General features: G+C 38.6%; 2 protein-coding genes across 8 annotated transcripts in view; both read left to right on the top strand.

The window, feature by feature from the left end:
* The first annotated feature begins 813 nt into the window (after positions 1-813).
* hm13 (histocompatibility (minor) 13) lies at positions 814-16446 on the top strand. Of its 3 annotated transcripts, none has more exons than XM_067371381.1 (13): positions 814-1170; positions 3495-3593; positions 5022-5104; positions 5200-5288; positions 5365-5450; positions 9743-9868; positions 9968-10025; positions 10328-10411; positions 10517-10553; positions 10645-10747; positions 10833-10918; positions 14743-14889; positions 15562-16446. In XM_067371381.1, exons 1-13 carry the CDS (start codon positions 979-981, stop codon positions 15629-15631), a joined length of 1260 nt encoding a protein of 419 aa, XP_067227482.1. In that variant the 5' UTR covers positions 814-978; the 3' UTR covers positions 15632-16446. The 3 variants fall into 3 exon arrangements, with proteins under 3 accessions (XP_067227482.1, XP_067227480.1, XP_067227481.1); XM_067371379.1 differs by lacking the exon at positions 14743-14889 and adding an exon at positions 4256-4321 and having other exon boundaries at positions 818-1170; positions 15562-16443; XM_067371380.1 differs by lacking the exon at positions 14743-14889 and having other exon boundaries at positions 825-1170; positions 15562-16440.
* Positions 16447-25155: 8709 nt separating this feature from the next.
* The window catches only part of si:ch73-181d5.4 (death-inducer obliterator 1), a 29159-nt gene continuing 27731 nt past the window's right edge, over positions 25156-26583 (top strand). For 2 of the 5 annotated variants that reach the window (XM_067370902.1, XM_067370904.1), the window contains exon 1: positions 25156-25455. Coding sequence is in view for 1 of the 5 variants with exons in the window: in XM_067370901.1 (XP_067227002.1) it covers positions 25404-25451 (48 nt within the window). In the remaining 4 variants the exon portion in view is untranslated. The remainder of the gene's footprint in view (positions 25456-26583) is intronic. The other 3 variants (XM_067370905.1, XM_067370906.1, XM_067370901.1) reach the window with 2 other exon arrangements.

The raw sequence follows: 26583 nt of genomic DNA, 5'->3' as shown, positions 1-26583 counted from the left end.
AAGATGAATGAAGGCCTTACGGGTGTGGAACGACATGGGGGTAAGTAATAAATTACATTATTTTCAGTTTTGGGTGAATTTTGGGGGATATGAGGTTCTTTCTTACCTATTTACCATGACATTACTATTACATAACTACACCATTGGCTTGCATACAATTTTTTTTCCCTTATTTTTTATTTAGTTACTTAAACGACAATCTAAATTAAAGTTGATTCTGGATATTGATCTGCCATCTGCTAAAATTCCACTAAAAAAAAAAAAATGAGTCAGATTGTATTCACAAATTATGTATTTCAATAAACCAAATGTAAAAAAAAAATCACTAACTTTAGAATAAGAAAGTATATTTAAAAAAAAATGTAAATAAAACCAATAGCAATAAGCAAATGAACAGTTGTATGTGTGTTTATTTATTTATTGTCTGTTTAGACAGATAATATTACAAAAAGCGAACAGTGTTTTTTAATGAGGGAAACATCAAATGGCGTTCGAACAGATCCCAAAGGCCACATGAGGGTAAATTATTTATTAGTATGAATTTCTTAAATCACTAAACTTCAACAACATACGGCCAGATCCCTTGAGCGCAGCTGCTGACGCTTTGAAGTGACGCTCGAGTGATTCTTCCAAGAATATTCCAGTATACAAATAATATTTCCTTCCATTCCTCATCCTCATCTTCTTCCCTCGCATCCTGAGGGAGGTGGAGCTGGCTGATGAAGAAAGGAAACGAGGAAGCGCACATAAGAGAAGCGCCCTCAGAATACTGCAGCAGCAGTTCTTCCTCCGCTCCGCCGGGTGTCAGTACACTTGTCCGTGTGCGTCTGTGATTGAACAGTGAAGAACGCTCAGACTTCACCGGGCTCAGTTAGGAAACGTGGCCTTAAAGCGAATCGAGTCCATCTCAATGAGAAGCACACTCAGTTGACACTCTCAGCACATTTATTTCTAAGGGTCACCGTATCTGAGTTAAACATGGCGGATGTGGAGCAGACCGCATCGGTGCCCGACGGATCCAGCAACGGTTCGGACGCGGTGAACGGGACCGCGGCTCGGTTCGTGTCCAGCGCCGAGGGCACAGCTCTGGCGTACGGCAGCCTGCTGCTCATGGCCCTTCTGCCCATCTTCTTCGGAGCGCTGCGGTCGGTGGGCTGCTCCAAAAGCAAGGTAAAGTTACTGAGATACTGTATGTATGTATGAGAGAATGAGTGGAGGCAATGCAAAAGACACATGGATGTTTAAATATATTAATGCTCTGTGCAGACGTGAATTTCGTCAGAGTTTGAGGTGCTGCAGGTAATGATGCTGACTGATTCACAGGCCTGTTATAGTGCCATATGTCACTCAGCACATCTCTTCAACATGATGAGCGCGTACTGGATATTGTGTTTAATTGAACACTTATGATTACTCTAAAGTCATATTCCAACTGAACCATATTCCACACATCTTACATCTCTAAATTTAGTCAATTTTGGTTGTCCGGCTGGACTAGGATCATCAGTTCAATGTGAATAATGTAGTAGATGCACTTATTAGAAACTTAACAACTATTCAGATTAGATAACTGTCTAATATACATCTAAGGTAATTTACACGGGAAGTTTTTTATAAATGTAAATTATGTTGTGTTTAAAAGTAGCCTGCATATAAGCTAGCTGCCCATACAGAGATCACTTAAATTGAAATATATTAATAATAAATCGATTTTCTCATATTTAAATGTCTTAAATCTAAATAGAGGAAATATATTTTATACTGAAATATATTTAAATATTTGATTTTGGCCCCTTGGCAATATTTTCACATGTTAAACATATGTAAATACATTTTTACTGGAAATATTTACATATCTCCTTTTTATGTAAATTAGTTTAAATATCAGTCTATGTAAAACATTAATTTGCAAAATATGCATATTATAATGTTTTCTTTTATATGTAAATTGTAAATCTATTTTGAAACATATTCAAATATTCAATTAATGCTCCTTTTTCACATATATTTTGTGCCTCCATATATCTAAATATTTTCATTTTATATGCGTTCATAATTTGATTCTCCTCTAAATTAAACTGTCAAAATGGCACATTTTTCAGAACGTTGACCTGGTGGACATCATCTAAATTAGTTTGCTATGAGGGCTGGGTATCGATTCAGATGTCCCAATTTGATTCGATTTCGATTTTCAAGGTGTCAATTTAAAATTTTTTTTTTTTTAACTGCCTATTTTGGGGCATAATTAGAAATGCACCAATTCAGGCTGCGGCCCCTTTAATTGTTTGCGCTCTCCGCCCCCTCCCGAGCTCTCGACTCTATCATTAAACAAAGTTCACACAGCTAATATAACCTTCAAAATGGATCTTTACAAAGTGTTCGTCATGGAGAATGTCTAATCGCCTAAGTATAGTATTTATTTGGATGTTTACATTTGATTCTGAATGAGTTTGATGGTGTTCCGTGGCTAACGGCTAATGCTAAACTGTTGGAGAGATTTATAAAGAATGAAGTTGTGTTTGTGCATTATACAGACTGCAAGTGTTTAAAAATTTAAATAGCGACGGCTCTTGTCTCCGTGAATACAGTAAGAAACAATGGTAACTTTAACCACATTTAACAGTACATTAGCAACATGCTAACGAAACATTTAGAAAGACAATTTACAAATATCTCTAAAAATATCATGATATCATGGATCATGTCAGTTATTATTGCTCCATCTGCCATTTTTCGCTGTTGTCCTCGCTTGCTTACCTAGTCTGATTCGGCTGTGCAGATCCAGCCGTCCTGCCCTTGTCTAATGCTTTGAACATGAGCTGGCATATGCAAATATTGGGGGCGTACATATTAATGATCCCGACTGTTACGTAACAGTCGGTGTTATGTTGAGATTCGCCTGTTCTTCGGAAGTCTTTTACACAAATGAGATTTATATAAGAAGGAGGAAACAATGGTGTTTGAGACTCACTGTATGTCATTTCCATGTACTGAACTCTTGTTATTTAACTATGCCGAGGTAAATTTTCAATTCGATGGTACCTTTAAATCTAATGCATTGAATATACAATAATGACATGCATGCGTTCTTTCTCTACTGCTTACCAAGATACTCGCAAAGGCAGAGATTTTGAGATAAATTTGTGTGAATTTATCCGTTTAGATGCAAGGAGAGGTGAAAGAGAATTAATTTTCTTCTCACACAGCGCGCGCGAGTTCTTTCACTTGAATGCTTACGTTGGCAAAGCTTGAAAACGCGTGCAAATGATAATCTTTACTGACCATACAGCGCTTCTTAATTTTAATAACAAAAATGAGGTAGTTATTTTATGGTATTATATTGTGATGTATATCATTACTGTGAAATAATATTTCTCATATTTTGAAATAAGAATGTGGTCGTATCGCCCACCACTATGAAATAATATGCAAAGCTACACTAAGGTTTGTTAGACAGTGTCTGTGTATTTAGTGAATGTCTATGTCTCTGTCAGAGTCCCTCAGATATGCCTGAGACCATCACGAGCAGAGACGCCGCTCGCTTCCCCATCATCGCCAGCTGCACTCTCTTCGGCCTGTATCTCTTCTTCAAGGTCACAACTCTCTCTCTCTCTGTTTGTGTGTGTGTGTGTGTGTGTGTGTGTGTGTGTGTGTGTGTGTGTGTACGCCTTTTTGTGACATCAAGACACAAATTTGTATAATGACATGGGTATGACATGGGTATTACAAGGAGAAGGGTGACTTATGAGGACATTACCCCATGTCCCCATTTTTCGAAAGGCTTATAAATAACAAAAATGTGCACAGTTTCTTATGATTGGTAGGTGTAGGGCGATAGGAAATACAGTTTGTAGAGTATAAAAACCATTACGCCTATGGAATGTCCCCACAATTCACAAAAACAAACTTTTTCAAGATTTATTCAATTCAATTAATAGTAATGTTCCATTGAATTGAATAATTCTTACATATTCATATTATGAATTAAAGGCACAATATGTAAGATTGGGTTAAAATATCGAAAAACCACTATAACAGTGTTATATATTTTGTTGACTTGTGTACTTAAATTATACCAGATGTTTCCAAGAATGTTTAAATCCAGAGAAAAAAAGCTATTTTAACCAGGACATGGAGCGTATCCGTGCATCACCTATCAATGACATCATACTCGCATTACCCTCGATTTCCGGTTTTATTTTGTAGAAACCATGGAAACACCAAAGACGCTTTAATATATTGTGTGTTTTATTAGACAGGTGAGCAACTGATCGGATACATTCATCGACAGAAAACTAATCATGTTATACAGCTAAACACAGTAAGTCTTATTGTTTAAAATTCGTTTTCTTGATTTACAGCGAGTACCATGATTTACCATGACTAATATTGATCTAGTTTACCACAGTGTGCAACAAGTGTCTCATAGAAACCGCTAAGCGAATGCATGTCATAACATAATTTTCAACACACAAATGTGTCTAATATGATAAACAGCGTTGCGTTAACCCTCATGCTCATTACCGGAAGAAGCGGAAGCGTTGACTGTGGCATAATAAAAGTCCCTCTGCTGTCAAGCCATGTGTCGCGCTCGTCTCTCATTAGCAATCGCTCAGGCGGCCTCGTTCAGCTCCAACAGCACTCGGCCCTGCTCTGCGTCATACTACAGTAACGTTAATAATCTCATCCATGAACATGATTTCTGCCGAGTCCCATCCTGATTCTTTTCCACCAGTTGTAGACATGAAGACAACGCCTCCCATGATTTCGCAAAATCAAGGCGTCATCAAGCTACGCCTGTGTTTTGAATAGGTGACCTCTAGAGGCGAAGAGTTACATATTGTGCCTTTAAGAATTTAAATGAGTTTAAAAAAAAACAGAGCTTAATAAAACATTTTGTAAGTAGGGCTGGGAAAAATATTTTCTGACGTTTAATACTTTAAGGTGTTTAAAAACAAGCAAAAACACTGTATAGACTCATTAAAGTGATTGTGAAGGATTTCTTGACTTTGTCTCTGTAGATTTTCTCTCAAGAGTACATAAACCTGCTGCTCTCCATGTATTTCTTCGTGCTGGGAATATTAGCGCTGTCTCACACAATGAGGTAGGACACACCTAGAGCTTAGTGTGTTTTGTAAATGTGTGTAATCCTTTAATGTGACGTGATTTAGGCTGACTCTTCTGCTCTTGCTGTGCCAGTCCCTTCATGTACAGAGTTTTCCCTGCTAACCTGCCAAATAAGCAGTACCAGCTGCTGTTCACCCAGGGTTCAGGAGACAGCAAAGAGGGTGAGATGCCACTGCACATTTACACAGCTTTGTGTCTGATGGAGAAGCTCTGTCTAAAGCCTGTTTTCTCCCACAGAGATCGTCAACTACGAGTTTGACACGAAGGATCTGATCTGCCTGTGCGTCAGCAGTGTGGTCGGCGTCTGGTACGTCCTCAAGAAGGTAGAGTAGATCTGTCTTCATTTAGAGCAGCTTTTTATAGAGCTCTGACAGCAATTACACTGTTTTATATATAAAGTGTAGTTAATCCCGCTGATGTTTATATAGGCCAAATGGATTATAAGGCTGGCACAGCTATATTCTGTGTGTAAAAGACAAGAGAAGTACCACGACTTACATGTACAGTAGTGGCCAAAAGCGAAGTCCAGACTAATAAACCTGTAGCTGAAGTTTTTTTCCAAAGTGACTTCCGTTGTGTTCAAGATACACATTTCACCTGTTCGTGTGTTCCCTGAGATCCAGGGGTGTTGTTGTTAACTGTGATATTTAAGAAACGAAATATTGATATTGTCTTAAAGGTTAGTTCACCCAAAAATGAGAGCTTTCTGTCCCTCCATTGAAAATGTATGTACGGTACACTGTCCATGTCCAGAAAGGTAATAAAAACATCATCAAAGTAGTCCATGTGACATCAGTGGGTTAGTTAGAAGTTTTTCGAAGCATTGAAAATACATTTTGGTCCAAAAATAACAAAAACTACGACTTTATTCAGCATTGTCTTCTCTTCCGGGTCTGTTGTCAATCCGCGTTCATGACTCCGCAGTGACGCTGCTTGTGACAGCGGTTGCTGCTGTGTAGGAGCTTCTTCCATCGCTCTTAGTTCTTCGTCCGTGTATTCGGGTTCAAATAAATATGGCTGAGCAAAAAAATGCAAGTCTTCCTCTGCCGTAATCCTTAGACATGTTTGCGAAGGTTGTTTTGTTTACAGCGTGCGTCTCCCTCAGACTGTAAACGAAGCTCGGGCGCACCAGATAACACGTCAGCAGCGTCACAACAGATCCGGAAGAGAAGACAATGCTGAATAAAGTCATAGTTTTTGTTATTTTTGGACCAAAATGTATTTTCGATGCTACAACAAATTCTAACTGACCCTCTGATGTCACATGGTCTACTTTGATGATGTTTTTATTACCTTTCTGGACATGGACAGTATACCGTACATACATTTTCAATGGAGGGACAGAAAGCTCTCTGACTAAATCTAAAATATTTTAAACTGTTTTCCGAAGATGAATGAAGGTCTTACGGGTTTGGAACGACATGAGGGTGAATCATTAATGACATAATTTTTAATTTTTTGGGTGATTTAACCCTTTAATAATACACTAAAGATAAAATTGTGTGAAAGAAAGGAGTTTCAGTGTGTAGATGGATCTGCGGCTCAAGATCATGTCAGAGGAGATGGCAGGCATAAGAAAGACTTGCGCTCAAATAAAGGTACCTTGTCATTGTGGTTTTTTTTAGATTCTGTAAAACAGATGGCATGTCCAACAGGAAGTGCAGTAAGTGTCATTCAGCAGGAAGTTATTTTTGTGCACATTTTGTTAATAGTGAAAGCTGTTTTGCCTTATTTTTTTTAACCTGACAGATCTGAGAAACAATGTTGTAGGAACAGAGTAACAGATTTTTTTTTTTTTACAAGTCTTGTAAAAGTGGTCTTCTTGCACTGCTGGGTTATATTGGTATGCATAGTTTATTTAAATAAAACAGGCTATTTAAATAATCAAGTTGTTGGTAGTTATCAGGTTATTTGTGTGCATGTAAAGCAGCAGCTGGTAATAATGGAGACGTAAAGTGAGCTGTGCTGCTAGTTTACATCACTAGTAGAGTTTCCTCATGCTGCTCAACAAGAGCTGCTGATGGAGAGACTCCGGTCAAGGCAGCAGTGAATCACACAAGTTCAGGTAGTTGTGGTTGAGTCATGCTCCACAAAACTGGATAACAGCTCACCGTTCTGTTTGTTCTGCTGTATCTGTCACACTCAGCTATCTAAAAATGATCCATGTTTGACGTTTTCAACAGAATCCTAAACACTGATTTCAACTGCACACTACAACATTAAGGGAACAGATCACACACATACACACACACACTGAGGTTTAGTAGAGTCAGTATGGCATTCAAAATCTAATTTAAACTTAAATAATCACTTATGATTTTGAAAAGTTTAAAGGCACAATATGTATGATTTTTTTTTTTATTAAAATATTCAAAAAACACGAACAGCATTATGTATTTTGTTGACTTGTGTATACTCGCTTTATCCCCAGATGTTTCCAACAATGTTTAAATCCAGATAATTAAGTTGTTTTAACCAGAACTGTGTAACTGACATCATATCCACATGACCCTCGATTTCTGGTTTTACTTTATAGAAACCATGGCGACATCATTGATGCATTAATATATTGTGTGTTTTATTAGATGGGTGAGCAACTTTTTGTTTGGATACATTCATCGACAGAAACTAATCATTGTTTAAATCTGTTGTTTTCTTGATTTACTGCGAGTACCATATTTTACCATGCCTCAGAGACAACACTATTTTGTCAAATGGCTAACAGCATAATCAGAGTTTTCGCCATCATACAATATATTTTAAAATTAATTGGATGTCATTTAGCAACACAAGTAATCCAGTTTTTATTATGACATTCTAATATCGATCTAGCTTACAAGTCTCTCATAGCAGCTGCCGAGCGAAAAGCACAGATTAATGTTATAACAATCAAATGTATTTAGTGTGATTGTTTTAAAGGGTTAGTTCACCCAAAAATGAACATTCTGTCATTAATTACTTACGGGTGTGGAACAACGTTAGGGTAAGACTTTCGTTCATCTTCGAAACACAAATTAAGATATTTTTGATAAAATCCGATGGCTCAGTGTGGCCTGCATCGCCAGCAAGATAATTAACACTTTCATTGCCCAGAAAGCTATGAAGTGACGAGAACTTTTTGTGCACCAAAAAAACAATTTCTAGTGATGGGTGATTTCAAAACATTGCTTCAAAGCTTAATGAATCTTGTTTCGAATTGGTGGTTCAGAGAGTGTATCAAACTGCCAAAGTCTCCGCCGCACAAAAAGTATTCTCGTTGCTTCATAACATTAAGGTTGAACCACTGTAGTGACATGAACTGTTTTAAATGCGTCTTTAGTAGCTTTCTGGGCATTGAAAGTGTTATTTGTCTTGCTCTCAATGGAGGCCTTACTGAGCCATCAGATTTTATCAAAAATATCTTAATTTGTGTTCTCAAGATGAACAAAGGTCTTACGGGTGTGGAACAACATGAGTGTGAGTTATTGACCCTTCGCAAAGACCCGCCCCCCCTTAGTTACTGTTGCTTTGTCCGACAAGCCGTTGCTTTGTCAGACAAGCCGTAGCGCTGTCATGCAACACGCAGTGAAAAATACATCGTGGAGCAAAGAGGATACTGACAACACGTCGACAGAGAAGAAAGAGCAGGTTACTTATGATATTAAACAAAGTCCCAGCTTTCAAACTGTGTCGTTTAAGAAATTCAAACAACAAAAAACATTTTGTGGCTCTTTAATGTGTCGTGACAGATTGCTGTAGCACCTCAGCTCGAGGCTCGTGAACCGATCATCTCTTCCTACTAGTCCATTTATAGCATCAAATAAATATGAATGAACATGAGAAGGAATGTTGTTTCAAACGCGGAAAAAGTCAGTACACACAATTTAAGTTTAACTCCACCAAGGATTCGGCATTCTGATTGGTTAGATCGCTTGTCAATCAAACTCTTGGCGAAGGGTCAATTAATGGCTCAATTTTCATTTTTGGGTGAACTAACCCTTTTACCATGTTAAACAGTGCTGCGTTTAACCCACATACGCAAAGAAAAGATTCAAAGCGACCGACTGCAGCATAAGCATAATAAAAGCTCCGCTGGACTCCTGCGGCTCTCTGCCCGCCCTGCTTCATACCACAGTAACGTTAATAAATCTTTAATACATTAGCTCATCCAAGAGCATGATTTCTGCCCGAGTCCTGTCGGATTGCTTTCTGTCGGCTGTGGAGGTGAGGACGACAACTCCCACGATTCCTTGCTCATTCACGGCGTTGTCAAGCTACGTGTTTGTTTTGAAGAAACGACCTCTATAGGTGAAAATGACATATTGTGCCTTTAAAACAACTATAATAAAAAAGATACTGCACTAGTTCTGTTACTAGGCTTGTGAGAATCAAGTGTGTGGGATAACATGATCATCAGGTTTCAAGTGAAATTTAATTTTTAAATCATTTTTAAAAATTGTTATTCATAAATATAAAATGAGTGATTATATTTCTAACAGTGTATATATTAAAAATTGGGTTTAAGTTCCATGTTTCAACATACATAATCAAGCACAAGCGTATTGATGATTCGTGTAGCTTGGCAGCGAGTGCTTGAGGTCTCTGTGGACGATCATCTCTGTGTGTCTCCTGACAGCACTGGGTCGCCAATAACCTGTTCGGTTTGGCTTTTGCCCTGAACGGAGTTGAGCTGCTCCACCTCAATAACGTCAGCACTGGCTGCATCCTGCTGGGAGGACTGTTCGTCTACGACGTGTTCTGGGTGAGTTAGGATCAATTAAAATTCACTTCGGAATGGCCTATTTAATATAGGTTATTAACATTTGTCCTGGGTTTTAGCATGTACTCTATTTGCTTTTAGGTTTTTGGCACCAACGTCATGGTGACAGTTGCCAAGTCCTTCGAAGCCCCAATTAAGTGTGAGTATCTGCTCCATACATCTCCAGAACAGAAGGCTGTTGCTCGCTGCTTCTCTGTATAGGTTTTACATTTTCCTCAGCGCATGGCTTACATTGTATAGTCGTGTGGAATTAGCTAGAAATTGCTCATTTGAAGTTTAATAAAATTCTCTACAAATCTTTATCCAGTCATCTCAAACGATTGAAACAAGTCATTAGGTTTATTTTGTCAAAAGGTGTAGAAACCCTGGTATTAAGATTCCTGTATTCACCTAAAAATACAGCACAAACACAGCTCATTCCCACTCTTCTTTTCCTTCTAGTGGTTTTCCCACAAGATTTGCTGGAAAAAGGTTTGGATGCCAGTAACTTTGCCATGCTGGGACTGGGGGACATTGTCATTCCGGGTAAATATACAAAGAGGATTTCTGAGACCTTTGGCTTGTTTGTTTTAGACAGCAGTATGTTAATGATTTGAAGCGAACGCTCATGACTGTCATCATTTCTGTCAGGAATCTTCATCGCTCTGCTCCTGCGCTTTGACGTCAGGTACAGTCCTTCATTTGATTGCATTTGATTTCAGCTGCTTGTGGATTCGATTTTCATACTCTTCTGTCATTTTCTTGTCTTCCTCTCTCAGTTTGAAGAAGAACACACGGACTTACTTCTACACCAGCTTCCTGGCTTACATCTTCGGCCTGGGTTTAACCATATTCGTCATGCACACCTTTAAACATGCCCAGGTATAACAACATTAACAATAAAAAACACTAATGTTGAACCCAATCTGGCTCTGAATGTGTGCTATAAAGGTTTTGTTTTTCCCAGCCTGCTTTGCTGTACCTGGTCCCTGCTTGTATTGGATTCCCAGTGCTGGTGGCTCTGTTGAAGGGAGAACTGACCGAGATGTTCAGGTAACTCTCCTCCTGATGTGGACCATGTTCAGAGCTTATGTCCAGGGTCAGGATGTAGTTTGTTCACTTTGCACACTTCTGCACTCACATTCATGCATTCATGTCACATGCGTCTTTCCTGCCGCCAATGCTGGCATGCCTGTCATGATGGGCTGCCTCGTTTCTGCTTCCTGAAGTCTTTTTTCTTTTTGTGCTGGGTAGTGCTTGTGTAAGGAATTTGAGATACTTGCAACTGTAGTTTAAAAGAGCACAAAGACATTTTCATTGCTCAAAACATCTGGAAAGAAATACACTGGACAGATGAACCGTTCTAGTGTGCATGTGTTGACTATCAAATTGAGTGTACTTTAATGTGAACACCATCATGTGTCCAGCTCACATGCAGCATGATTCACTTATAACATGCTTTGTGAACGAAGCTGGTTCACCTTCGTGTAATTAGAAATGTATATCCCAGTTAGTGGTTATTATACAGTTACAACAAGTGGTTTGTGAAGTTCTTCAGTGAAGATCCAACCACATTTTATGAGTATACAATTATAGACAAACACAATCTGACCAAATGAGCATACAAACTGCTTATACTTTTCACAATTTTTTTTTTTTTTTTTTTTTGAAAACACTGAACATTTATTCATAGTACAGGTTGGAGAAAGTAAGTTTACTGTTAAAGACTTTTCCGAAAGCTAGTTGGAGTCAGTTGTATACTAATGCTGGGTTCAGACTGCACTGTTTTTATCTGTTACGATAGTCGCTGTGTCAGATTATCTGACTTTTGATTCCTAAATTCTTGTCATGGACAAGAGAACATGCTTCCCGACCAATCATCGCTTGCCATCTTTAACGACATGCGTGATGTCATCGAGAAGGCGAAACTAGCGACTTGCAGAAACGAGTGTAAACAAACAATGGCTACTGAAGCGGTGTTGCTGAAGCGCCTCTGCTGTCGTTTGCCAGCATTTATCTTTTCATCACTGTGGTGGTCATTCCTCGAGGAAACCTCATAAAGGCTGGAGTATTGTTGCCATACCGTAGCTCCACAAACCTTTCCTCCATTGCGTAACTCCACCTAGCAGCACCAATACCATCGTCTCTGTTGTTTCCCCATGTTTGAATGCGGTGTACGCAAGAGCTCCTGTGCACCTATTGGTCAATGTCACAGATGTGATGGAACATGTCATGGAGGACCAAAAAAAGCATCAGACGCTGTGTTAGTGTCATGCACTATGACACTTTTTACAAGATGAAATGATCTTTGCGTACTGATGCCCATTGTAGTTTACAAATCACCATGACACCCTACGTCAAATGGATTTTGCCAAAATCGGGCTGATATTGTGTGTTCTGAACTGGCATAAAGAGACTGATTTGTGTCTCGCTGCCTTATAAGCTAATGACTTCACAGGCAGTGTTTGTGTTGGAAAGAACCTCCTGTAACTAGGGGTGTAATGGTACACAAATCTGACGGTTCGGTACGTACCTCGGTTTTGAAGTCATGGTTCGGTTTGGATTCGGTACAGCGGTTTAATGAACAAGTTGTCCCTGTCTTTAAATAAATTAAATTATTTCTTAAGAAGTTTAAGAATAAAAACCGTTATGTCTGCTAATGCTATGATCGTCTTCACTGTAGCTTGAACGCCGCTTGTGGCGCCTATACAGAGATCGGTGAAGAGCGTCAAAACCACATTTTCTGTTTAAATTTCGTGATAAAATGGATCAAATTTGAAAGAATGACACTTGCTTTCTTATCGAAAGTAGCAAAACGCAGAGCTTATTTTAAACTGAAGTGTTCCCAAACAGGAGACCTTAATGTTGCAATGTAATGCATTCGGTACACATGTGCACCGTACCGGAAGTCCTGTACCGAAACTGTTCCGTTACACCCCTACCTGTAACTGATATTGGACAGGATTCTGACCCAGTAAAACTGTCTAATGATCTACAACAAAATAGAAAGCTTTTGGTGAGTAACCAAGTGACTTTAAATATCACAATACTAGAAATTGAAAGCTGAAAAAATTGGGCAAAAACCTACATTTATACACAAACTGACTGTCATCCACAACTTTCAGATCATTTTCAGATCAGATTTTTTTTTTTTTTTTTTTTAGTCTTTAGTTCAACTGTCAAGGAAACACATGCACAGGTCATAGGCAGGGTGTAGTTTCACATCAGCATCACCACATATAGCCGGCACTTCAGCAATGTTTTACTAACAGACTTCAAAACTACTACTACAGTGATAGATCTGTATTCACAAATTGTCAAGAGTGCTTGTTATAAAATATTTTTTAAAAGTACACTAGAAGTACACTAGTTGTGAGTGGTGCAATGCGACACAGCAGAAGCAAAACCATTATAATCAGTGATGCTGTCTACACTGGATGCGACATGACATGACAAATCCCCCACAATAAACTATTGCCCCATTCAATTTCTGAAAAGATTTTTCTCTACAAAAGGGGGTCTCGGCAGAAAAGGTTTGGGAACCACTGTGCTAATACATGAATCATGTAAAAGAACTTAAAGGGGGACTGAGAAGTTAACTTTTCCTTGAGCTTTTGATATATAAGAGGTCATCATACTATAAGAATATCCTGTAAGTTTCAGAACTGAAAACTTCCTTGTTAGTCCAAAAACTGCTTTTAATGTTACCAAGCCCAGACATAATAGATAGCTGAAACTCTGCCACACTGGCATTAGTGAAATGAGGTGGAGAAAAGAGCACAAAATTTATTTGTATTCAGTACGTTTCACTGTGGATTCTTTGGTAAATCAATTGCATTTCGGCGCAGGCTTTGCAAACAGACTTTTACGATATGGACTTGACAGTAACGCAACAACATGGAAGTAACTGTATTAATTCTAATGCCTGATCTGATATGTAATGATTCATGTACATTCAGATGTTCTTTGTCTATGTGTCAGTAAAGAAAACCAGTGACTAAATGCTCAACTTCACGTTGTTTCTCTTAGTAGCATGAAAATAATCTGTTATTTAAACTGATCAAAGAATGCTCCCTTTACAATCACTGGAGCTGTCAATCAAACATCGCAAGTTTATCAGAGACTGAGTTTTGGACACGTGTCAACTCCCGTAATGATCAACAAGTCTCTTATTTACAGTGTGTTTGCACTGTTAGTTATGATGAAAGCATTTGTTAGTGTGCAGAAACTGAGTTGAATGATGAGATCACTGCTTTCATGCGCTCAACAACATTTGCCGCCTTTCATGTCACAATCTATATATAATGTCATAGATCTAAATGTAATGTAGTTAAACCTTGAGAACTGTAATAGTAAAAACATGCTAAAAGTTTTCAAGAGGGTAATACTTGGCTATTTCAAATCAAAAGATATCAGCCAATCACAGCAGTGGGCGTTTACACTGAAGTCTCACAGCAGACACGCCCCTTAAAACGGAGCGTTCAAATCAAAGGGCTAAAATCACGGTAGGAAAAATGCCTTTTATTTCCAAATGATGTAAAAATGCACCCCAGGAAACATTATAAAATAATAAAACGTGCAGTTCATGACCCCTTAAAGTCACCTTGAATAAGAATATATGAAGGCTGTACCAAAAGTTGGGCAGTGGCATAATAAGATGCCTTCTTTTGGCCAGCTTTTAAGGGTGCAGTATGTCTTGGACACTTGTTTCTCAGAAAGTAGCTGCCTATGTAGGCAGCAGACAGAGTTTGGAACATGTTTTGTCAGTTATTGCAATGGGTTTCTTCCTGTTTTAAGGCAACTTACAGACCTTCTTCTTTTGTGCTTTCTTCTTCATGTTACCTTCCTATTCTTCTCCTCTTCACTCTGGCATGCAGCTATGAGTCGTCAGATGAAGTTTTGCCCCACACCCCGCGGCTCACTCATTTCCCCACTGTGTCGGGCTCCCCGGCGAGTCTGGCCAACTCCATGCAGAGTTTCGGGCCGTCGTCCCCCCGCCGCCGCCGACACACACCCTCCGACATGTAACGACTGCATTCTTCTTTTCCATTACTGTCCTCTCCTGCCAGGTATCGGCCTTGATAATTCAGCTCGTCTTTCCTGCTCTTCTGTCAACATTCTCATGCCATTCAGGGTCATTTACACTAATGAACTTCAGTAGGCCTGTCTCATGTGTCATAGATTTTGCTTCCTGAAACCCCAATGAACTCAGGTAAAATGGCTGTAATGCACTACCTTTAGTGGTTTCTCACCTATATAACAAGACACCAGTGTAAATAAATCAGCTTAATGCTGAGGATAAGCTGTACTTTAGTCCAAGTAATGTAATTCATTAGTCTGAGTGCAAGCAAGTTGCAGTAGTTTTACAAGCGCTGGGATTATCATACATTTAAGATCCCAGTAGCCTTCTTTGTTTTCTGTGTATTAACTCATTTTACCTGTAGTTCCTGTCTTCAGGGAGCATTTAATGTTGTCAGTGCAACTTCCGGGACTTCTTGTGTCTGTCTGTTTCTTGCCGTGTCAGCGTACATCCGTCACTCATGTCCACTACAGCAGATGATCCATTATCAAAAAGTACAAGCTCACAGGAAACAATAGGGACAGAGCAGCCCAGCACCGCTCTCTCTTCATCCTTCTGTTTGAATACCGCTTCCCTGCCAGTCACTTGTTTTACTCACTTCTTGTGTGTCCTGCAGGTACGAAGAGTCTTCACCAGAGGAGGCGTCATCGAAAGAGGAAATAACAGAATCTGATAAAGACAAATAAAAGTGCAAAACGAGCCCTCATTCATGTTCAGCATTTGTTCATCATAGTGACGTGGTCGTGCAGCGGACTCTCGTGTTCGGAGTCGCTCACGGCAGTGACGTGATCTGTACTTCTGAACTCTTTTATTGACATACAGCAGCTTTTTCCCAGTGCCTGTGTTTTCTCCATGTTTCTATGTTCATTTCATTGCCTTCAGCCTTTATGTTCGAATTCATGCTTGATTATTTGCTTTCAAATGGTTTTAGTTACTATACAGTATTTGAATAGGGTAGAAGTTTGGCTCTCTGCATGTAATGTCAGATTACTATGCAGATTTATTAAACGTCTGATCATGTCACACAAGTCTGGTACCTATTCCTGTGTAGCTGGTTTCTGTTTTTGGTTTTACTCTAGGATCTTATAAGGGATTCAGTTTGTGAAACTCAAGTAATTTCTAACTTTTGTTAAATGTTAAGAAAAAGGCATTCTGGATTCAATATTTTTACTTTATGCAAGTATAAACAAAAGTGGGACCAAATATCTCCCTAGGAAGTGAAAGTGTTTTTATGTACTGAGGTTTTTTTTTTTTCTTTTTTTTCTGGATGTTTTGAAAGGTTTTGAGTTCAGTTTTCTATGTCATATTGTGTCCCAGTCATGTGTTTTACATCTGAAGCTCAGCTCGGTCACCGTCATTTTACAGTCTCCTCTTGTGTAATCTTTCTTTTATCAGTGTAAAATTGTAAAAGTTTAAGCTTATGTGAGGAGCATTTCTTCCTCAATATAACTCCTTATTTGCATTAAACTGTGGTGTTTACCACTGTAGAAAAGCATATCACCAGTGTTTGTTTTACTACTATTCTTCGTGAAATATATATTGCACGTTTGTATAGGCCTATACAGTTTTGCAAACAATATGAGAGAACACAGGAAGGGTTTGTGTTAACTATTGTGTAATGTTAAGGAATATGCAACCTTTTGCAGTTGCATTAACAGCAATCATCATCATCAGTGCTGCTATTGATAAACGAGCCTAGAATATCAGGCAATTTTTCTGCTGATCTTCACAGAATAGTAAAAACTATTTATAAAGGTGCAATATGTAATATTTTTGTAGTAAAATATCCAAAAACCACTAGGTCAGTGTTATATATTTTGTTCACTTGAGTACTTACAATATCCCAAATGTTCCCAATGATTTGTAAATCGTGAGAAAATTGCAATTTTAACCAAGGCTCCGGGACGTGTGAGGAGTCGCCTGTCAATTGCGTCATACCTGCGTTACCCTTGGTTTCTAGTTTTATTTTGTAGAAACCATGGAAACACCAAAAACTATTTAATATTTACATGTTTTATTAGACAAGGGAACAACTGTTTTGGATTATTTATTGACAGAAAAGGAATTGTTATATAACTCAACACGTTTAGTCTTATTGTTTAAATTTGTTTTTTTTTTAGTTTTTTTTTTATAACCATGCCTCAGAGAAAAACACAATTTGTAAAATAGCTAACATAACATAATCAAATGCAGCTTTATTTTTATTAACATTAATACATAATTTTCTCCATCATACAATACGTTTTAAAATTAATTGCATGCCATTTATCAACACAAGACCTCCAACATTTAATATGATATTCTAAAATCGATCTATCTTACTGCAGTGTGTAACAGTGTCTTGCAGCAGCCACTGAGCGAACACACAGAGTCCTCTAGCAGACAGAAAATTATTACATATTGTACCTTTAATTGTTCTTTTTCTCTGGCTCATGGTGTCTTCACTGGTGATTTAAATTTCAGTGCATTATTCTTAATTACTTGCACTGAATACTCCTCTGCATGGCAGTGAGCGGGTCCAACGAGTATGAACGAGGATGTGCTTTCTTGAGCTTCATACTCGTTGGTCCCATCAACTGCCATTATAAAGCTTGGATGCGTCAGGATATTTATTAATATAACTCCGATTGTGTTCATCAGAATGAAGAAAGTCATATACACCTAGGATGGCATGAGGGTGAGTAAATCTTGGGGTAGTTTTCATTTTAAAGTGTATAATCAGACAAATCTTTATGGATCCGACTTCTTTTATTTTTTCAGCAGCTTCACCCTGGAATGACTACATAATGGTCTAAAGACATGGTACAGTCAAACGGCAATAATCATTAGCAGACGGCAGTCCATAATGTCATATTCAGAGCACCTTTGAGTATAAAAGGGTGCCTGAGTCATCAACTCTTTTGTCTGAAGTAAATGTTCAGGCAAGCCCGAGGCATAGCAATGAGACACAGCATCTCGTTCCATTTCTCAAGGAACCTGGTGGCATACGCAACCTAAGACAATCCCTTTTGAAGTGGAACTTTGATGCTGCATCTTGGTGTTGAAGCTATGGAGTTCTGAACCAATGCCCACTACACCATGCTGAAGGAGTGCCTGAGCTAAGCTATGAATATGCACAAACATAGTGGGCCTAGCAACTAAATGACTCTATAGAATGCTTCAGTCAAAAACGCTTCAACCCCAAGGTTGACTGCAAAAAAAAAAAATATAATATATATATATATATATGTGTGTGTGGCTCTACTCCCTAAACTATGGAGCCCGCACATGACATGCAAGAAAAAATGATTTACTAATTCGTTCCCTCCCTTCTGTGCTCCATAACCAGGGACCAAATATCTCACTAGGAAGTGAAAGACCAGGGGAAATGTTTCCCAAAAGCATCGTAAGCTTAAGTTGATCGTAGCTCCATTGAAACCAATGGAGCTACGATCAACTTAGGCTTATGATGCTTTGGGGAAACGCTACCCAGGCTAGTACATCCTTCCTCCCTGATCTTGTGGGACAGGCATTGGCCCAAACCTCCAAGAGCAGAGCTATAAGGGGAGATGTGGCTATGTTCTGGTATGCCTTGCCAGTGCCTCAGCAATATTACCAAAGGGAGCATGCAGGGTGTTACAATCTCAGTAATTAGAACCTCAGCATAGACAAGGAGTGGAACTACTTGTTTTTCTAATGCCTCATTTCCACTGAGCGGTACGGTACAGTACAGTCCATACCGTAACACTTTTTTGGGTACCTTCCATTGGGATACCTAGCACAGTAGTCCGGCACTAAAGGGTGGAGCTAGACTCACTGCAGAACGTTGATTGGTTGACAGGGAATCGTCACTTGTGCGTACTACAAGATGAATGACAACACAAGGCCCCATTTTTTAAACAAAGTTGAAACACAATGTTGTTTCTTTTTGTGACAAATAACCACATGCCGGGAAGCAAGAACAAGATCTGCTGTATGTCCTCCATTCTTGTTTATTGTGTTGCTTTCTTCTTCGCGAAAGAATGACATTGATCGCTACTTTCCGGTTAACACCACGCCCTATCAGGTAAGGGTACTCATGGCGATGGAAACGCAAGCCGGATCCAAGCCGAAGTTTACCATCCCGAATCGTACTGAACTATACTGTAATGTCCTGTACCGCTCAGTGAAAATGAGGCATAAGATGTAGTCCAACTCCATGATACCCAAGCTACAGCCTTCAGTATTGCCACCCAACCAAGGGGATCATAGGCCCCTATACCATTATTCAGGAAAGGGAGGCAAACAAGAGAAGGACATATTACAGCTTGCCCAATAACTCTCATCCACCAGACTCTACACCTGAACGAAGCCACAGGGGAGCTTAAATTAAAGACCTAATGTCATGGGGGAGAGCAGTTCCTACCCTGAGTTGAATAAAGGAACTTCTCACAAGACCCGCTCTAGCTAGCATTTCACTTCTGCACTAAATTATAGTATGCTACAGATAACAGAGGGATGCACCGCAAGCGATCTACCTCTACTTGTCAGCACTCTTGAACACAGGAAGCATTTATCCAAAGGGGAGCATATATACCTACTTCAAGACCCAACAGTAGTCGGTGAGGGAGGTAAACAAAGTAGAGGGACACTTTATTGGCCACATAATTCTGTGCACCCTGCATCGACTCAAAGGAGGCACCTGTCTGGAGGGAGCAGGATATCCTCAGACATGCGATCACTCTCCAACACCTTGCTGAATGCATGAACACGCCAGCAAGTGTAACTGTATTTACTGCTCTTATTCGGCCTTATTTTCTTTTAAAAACAAAACCTACTCAATCCCTGTGTAAATTCAACAAGGTTGCAGTGTAAACAAGGCTTAACTATGGAAGGATGGTTGGGGTGAGTTGCAGCTCTTCTTGTTCCAGTTGCCTTTTTAAACTGTAGTTTTAATATGAGAGTGAAAAAAAAAAAAAAATGTGGAAGGAAAGACATTAATATTCTTATCAGTTCCCTTCCAGCAAATTGCAATTTACGAGGTGCCTATCTTTAGCGAAGCGGCGCGCCGAGCCACTTCTGGGACGTTTCTGAAACTCAAGCATTGACTAGAGTGAACACGGATCAACTCCAGTAGAATGTGCCGCAGAAGCGTGCAGTGTAAACAAGGCTTAATAAGAGGCTACCCTTAGCAGTGCTTAACATCAAGCATTGCACTGGACCTATCAGATGACGGGTCATAACAGGTCACATGCCACTTACATCAGGCTCAGAAGCTGGACTGATGATGTAAGTGCTTAACAACCTCTCCAAAATCAGTACATTTAAAATTTAATGAAATATCCTGTGAGATCTATTATAGTTTTTCACCATATATAGTAAACATACCTACATGTTTTTTCCATCTGTTACTGTTAAAATTACTAGCATTTTACAGTGTATGTTTGTAAATCAGTAACCATGAAAGTACGGCTTATTGGTGAAATTTTAATTGGTGGCTTACCAATTGAGAACAAATTCAGTACCTCCAATTTAAAAAAAAATAAATAAATTAGAATACATGTTCCATATTGTCATGGGACTCAGAGACAGATAGAAAATGATCTCAGTAGCAGACGATGCAGAACAGAAGATGGAGCAATCCAGGAAAGTGACCAAAACATCCAAGGCGGCTCCTGACGCCCCAGATTCCCCAGAGGAAGGCCACAGATCATGAGGGACAGAGGACCGGGGCATGACTGGAGGGTTGAGAGGACAGTAGGAGTAGGAGACCAGGGTGGAGCAGAGGGAGCTGGGGACAGTGACACTGAAGTAATCCAAAAGAGAATATATACAAAAATCAGATTACATTACTTTCATATTGAGATTCTTGGATTACGTTACTGATTAATTAATGCAACAGAACACATTTTTATAGGAGTCATGAATTGAGAAATCGAATTTTCATTGATCTTTTGACATATAAGAGGTCATTGTACTATCCAAACATAATGTAAATTTCAGAACTGAAAACTTTCATATTAGTCCAAAAACAGATTTTATTGGGTGAATATCAATCAGCATCCTAGGTAGTGAATTATTAAATCATGTACACGAATTCGGGCACTGATAAGGACAGTAAGAACCCTGACTCACTACACATTGGGACACTGATGACTGGTGACATGACAACACCCTCATTGTGCAGCATCACAACTGGTATTTATGAAAAACAGCAGAACTGATCATTATGACAATTTTAATGCTATTTACAGCACGTTATGATAAATACTTTGATTGGGACATTATATATTTTTACTGTTTACGTTCACATAAGGCAGTATATCGACTGTATTTTACCTGAATACTCACCCAGGCAAGCATAACCTAAATCTAAAATTAACACGTGCCAAGAGCCAAATGCAAAACAAATCGGCATTGGCGAGTTTATGAAAGAGTCAATCGCCAGTTGGTTGGTAACATTTTTATGAATTCTAACAATGCAATGTTGTGAGAACATGAATGTGAACAAATGTGAACGACGCTCAGGACAGTTGACGGGTCAGTGCTGCGTCGTCAATAAGTGCAAGAAGATGCAAAATTGAGCTCAATTTTTACTCAAAAAGCAGCATCTCAGACAGCCCACGAATACTGAATTGAGCTCTCTTTCACGTCTTCTTGTGCTTTAAAGTACAAATTCACAAAAAATGCCTGTCTTGGCGAGTATCCTAGTAAATGTAGTCGGTTATGGCTTAAGTGAATATAAACAGTCTTTCTTTTGACATTCAGGCATTTTTTGTGACGTGTTTCAGTATATTGGATGTGTTCGCTCTTAAAGTGAAAGCAGCCTAATATTCCTGCTGCTGTGTTTTTAAAGGTGCCCTCGAATCAGAATTTGAATTTACCTCGGCATAGTTGAATAACAAGAGTTCAGTACATGGAAAAGACATACATTGAGTTTCAAACCCCATTGTTTCCTCCTTCTTATGTAAATCTCATTTGTTTAAAAGACTTCCGGAAAACACTCGGATCTCAACATAACACCGACTGTTACGTACGTACATTAATATGTATGACCCCAATATTTGCATAATGCCAGCCCATTCGACGCATTAGACAAGGAAAGGCAGTATTAACGGCTGGATCTGTGCACGGACAAGGTAAGCAAGCAAAAACAACAGCGAAAAATGGCAGATGGAGCAATAATAACTGACATGATCAATGATAGCATGATATTTTTAGTGATATTTATAAATTGTCTTTCTAAATGTTTCATTAGCATGTTGCTAATGTACTGTTAAATGTGGTTAAAGTTACCATCGTTTCTTACTGTATTTAGGGAGACAAGAGCCGTCGCTATTTTCATTTTTAAACACTTGCAGTCTGTATAATTCATAAACACATCTTCATTCTTTATAAATCTCTCCAACAGTGTGTAATGTTAGCTTTAGCCACAGAGCATACAGCCTCAAACTCACACAGAATCAAACGTAACCATCTAAATAAATACTTTACTCACATAATTCGAAGCATGCATACAGCATGCATGACGAACATCTTGTAAAGATCCATTTAAGGGTTATATTAGCTGTGTGAACTTTGTAAATGCACTGTAATAGCTCGTGTGGCAGAGGAAGCGCATCTCTTAAAGGGGCCGTGCTGAAAAAATCAGTGCATAGTTAATGATGCCCCAAAATAGGCAGTTAAAAAAATTAATAAAAAAAAATCTATGGGGTATTTTGAGCTGAAACTTCACAGACACATTCAGGGGACACCTTAGACTTATATTACATCTTGTAAAAAAACAATCTAGGGCACCTTTAATGTTAATGACATGTAAATAAATGTAAAGAAGTAAATGGCCATCAGCAGGTGTGGCAAAAAGTTAGTTGTGTGTGTGTTTGACTGTTCAAGCACAAAACTCCATGAAAGGTGTCTTTTTGTCCGCGCTTCATGTGTGTGTGTGTCAGACAGACATGCAGCACTTTTCTCATTCTTTCATTTTTCTTTATCAGTCTATCTTGTCAATAAGACAAGCCTGGCTTTCCTACACATCAGTAAAGTGAGGAACAGTAATAAACTGATATAAAAATAAAGTATTCCATGCAAAACAAGTTATTTTCTTTAATGAAGAAGAATAATTACTAGCGTTAAAATAGTGTAGGCTAGTAATTCGAACTGCGTGCATTTGAAAGAAGGACGTTATTGTCCTCTGTTTACTGCAGTGCATTTTACACCAAGTTCCCAGCCTGCCAAATTAAAATAACAATGAATTTGAGAATGAACAGAGCTTTACTGATACACATCTGTGTGATTGTTAGTTTGCTCAAACTTAAGTAACCAACACTAGAGAACATGGACGGGAATGTGGTGGTAATTAAGTGCGGGGGACACGAAATAAGCGTCCATTCCCCGCAGCTGCTTACAAAGACAATAACCCAATGTCTGACTGCATAGTGATGGGAGAAACAACTTTTTGAAACTTTTAATCAACTGAACAAATTGCTTCGCAAAATGATTAATAGTTTGGAAGAGTTTGAAATGCTGGTCAGAACGGTAAGTGCAATGAAAACTCAGCCCACACATGCATAAAACACCAACAAATCAATTGCAAAAGTTTTATTTAAAGTGTAATATATGAAATGCAATTAACAAATCATCCACTACTATTATGATGTGTCTTTATAATATGTGTTATTTTATTAAATTGCAGGTCTTGTTTTATGAAGAGCTTGGTTAATCAGCCCAATAAGAGACCATTAACTACAGCTTTTTTTTTTATTATTATTATGTAAATGTGTTATTAAAAATGTTTAAAAACCATATTGACATTTTATGGGTTGACAGAGATCATCGCCCCCTAGAGGGGAACTTTGGAAACAGTTATGACGTAGGCTCAGCGTACCTCAGAGATGGGTCACCGTGATTTTGCCAAGTAAGACATGTTCCTGGATCAACATCCTGGAACAACATTCCAATCAACCAATCAGATTTGAGGGACAAGTTTACCATTTTAGGCAAGTTTAGGCTTGCAACCAGGGTTAGGTGCTTCTACATCAATGTTATTCACTTATCTTTCCCCTCTGATTTTAGGGATAAGTTATGGGTAGGATTAGGTTTAGAGGTAGGAATAGGGTTAAGACTAAATTTTCAGACTGGAATGTTGTTCCAGGATCAAAATACGTTGATCCTGGAACATGTCTTGGCAAAATCACGGTAACCCTCAGAGATGACGTGTTTTTGTGTGCAAAACCCGAAAGCTGGTTAGCATTTTAGGACTTCTGGTTCTGTCGCCCTAAAGTTTATGGGTTTTTTTTAATGGGTTTTTGGTAAATAACCTGAAATTAACTAAATCATCTGTGGTTAACAAAGCCTCTAAATATTTTCAAGTTTTGATCTATGACATAAAACACACCAGTTATAGCCCGCTTGTGATTTTTTAAACCTTTATTGTGTCTTAAAAACGGCGGTTGCTAAAAGGGTCTACTTCCTTTGGTGGAGACTTTAGCCATCATCATGACAAACAGGACATTTGGACAGCATTTCTCATGAAAAAGTGGATAAGTATTCATACACATAATCAGCAAGCATATATATTTTTTTTTAAATAAAGTTGTTTTCTAAATAAAATTTAAGGAAGCTTGGTCTTATTTTTGTGGTCTAATGTGTAATAATGCAGGTCTAAATAAAAGTGAGATGCTTGTAATAAGCAAATTCTGCAAAATTATATGTTCATAGCAGTCAGACCTTCACCAGTATTGAATCCAGAAAGAACAGGAGACGACTTTTGGTTTGCTTCTTAAAGGGTTAGTTCACCCAAAAATGAAAATTCTGTCATTTATTACTCACCCTCATGCCGTTCCACACCCGTAAGACCTTCATTCATCTTCGGAACACAAATTAAGATATTTTAGTTGAAATCCGATGGCTCTGTGAGGCCTTCATAGGAGCAATGACATTTCCTCTCTCAAGATCCATTAATGTACTAAAAACATATTCATGTGATAACAGTTCATGTGACTACAGTGGTTCAATATTAATATTATAAAGCGACGAGAATATTTTTGATATTTTTGAAGATGAACGAAGATCTTACGGGTGTGGAACGGCATGAGGGTGAGTAAAATATATAATAATGACAGAATTTTCATTTTTGAGTGAACTAACCATAGGAACTAACCCTTTAAGATGCAATGCAACTGCTGTGTGTCCTCCAGTCTGCCGGTGTCGCTGTTCGTTTCCGGCGAGGCGTCGCGTGGCCTCTCTCCTCCTCATTCAGTGCGTCACGCCCCTCTGGACAAAATGGAAGAACACTGCGCGTTTATTTGTTTGAGTGCACTATACATTAATAATCACTAATAAGTTTACTTACATAAATCAAAGTGTGCGTGTAAACGCAGACATTGCGCGGAGCGAGCCTGCGTTGAAGCGTGAGTTTTACACCATTGCTGTTCACAGATCAACGTCTAGCTCGAGCCGCAGCGATTACCTTACAGAGATGAACCTTTAACATGACCATTGATGAACTTCAAAGTGAGCCTTCAGCTGAACAAGAGTTTAGTTCATAGTGTGGGTGAGCGAGGAGCATTACATTTCTAACTGTTTATTCATCAGCTCTCTCTGCCATGTGCTGTTTGTCTCTTATATAAACCATGTGGAAGTTTAATGATGGTTTTTAACCTGTCAGCGTCTCACTGTATCGCTAATTTACATTTCTAAAGAGACCTCTGACTAAATGAAAGCGATTTTGGTCAGTTAATTTTCTGAGTTTGACTGCAGTTCATGATGATGTGGTCTTATTTTTGTGGTCTAATGTGTAATAATGCAGGTCTAAATAAAAGTGAGGTGCTTGTAATAAGCAAATTCTGCAAAATTATATGTTCATAGCAGTCAGATCTTCACCAGTATTGAATCCAGACAGAACAGGAGACGACTTTTGGTTTGCTTCTTAAAGGGTTAGTTCACCCAAAAATGAAAATTCTGTCATTTATTACTCACCCTCATGCTGTTCCACACCTCTGAGACCTTCGTTCATCTTCAGAACACAAATTAAGATATTTTTGATGAAATCCGATGGCTCAGCCAGGCCTGCATAGACAGCAATGGTACTTCCTCTCTCAAGATCCATAAAGGTACTAAAAACATATTTAAATCTGTTCATGTGAGTACACTGGTTCTATCTTAATATTATAAAGTGACGAGAATATTTTTTGTGTCAAAAAACAAAAACAATAATGACTTTAACAATATCTATTGATGGCCGATTTCAAAACACTGCTTCGGAGCGTTATGAATCTTTTGCGTCGAATCAGTTATTCGGATCATGTATCAAACAATCAAACCGCCAAACTGCTGAAATCACATGACTTTGGCACTCCAATCCACTGATTTGATTCGTAAAGCTCAGAAGCTTCATGAAGCATTGTTTTGAAATCGGTCATCACTAGAGAATGTTAAAAAGTCGTTATTTTGTTTTTTTGGCCCACAACAAAATATTCTCGTTGCTTTATAATATTAAGATTGAACCACTGTACTCACATGAAATGATTTAAATATGTTTTTAGTACATTAATGGATCTTGAGAGAGGAAGTACCATTGCTGTCTATGCAGGCCTCACTGAGTCTTAGGGGTGTGGAACGACATGAGGGTGAGTAATTAATGACATTATTTTCATTTTTGGGTGAACTAACCCTTTAAATA

Source organism: Chanodichthys erythropterus, chromosome 20 (assembly GCF_024489055.1).
Source record: "Chanodichthys erythropterus isolate Z2021 chromosome 20, ASM2448905v1, whole genome shotgun sequence".
Taxonomy (NCBI): Eukaryota; Metazoa; Chordata; class Actinopteri; order Cypriniformes; family Xenocyprididae; genus Chanodichthys; species Chanodichthys erythropterus.
This window is presented reverse-complemented; position numbering and strand designations above follow the sequence as displayed.

What these genes read in the sequence shown, in the direction of transcription:
- hm13 (XM_067371381.1), top strand. Translation starts at nt 979, where the DNA reads ATGGCGGATGTGGAGCAGACCGCATCGGTGCCCGACGGATCCAGCAAC. An exon ending in TGGGCTGCTCCAAAAGCAAG is followed by an intron (nt 1,171 to 3,494) that starts GTAAAGTTACTG and finishes TGTCTCTGTCAG; the next exon opens with AGTCCCTCAGATATGCCTGA. An exon ending in CTCCTGCGCTTTGACGTCAG is followed by an intron (nt 10,554 to 10,644) that starts GTACAGTCCTTC and finishes TTCCTCTCTCAG; the next exon opens with TTTGAAGAAGAACACACGGA.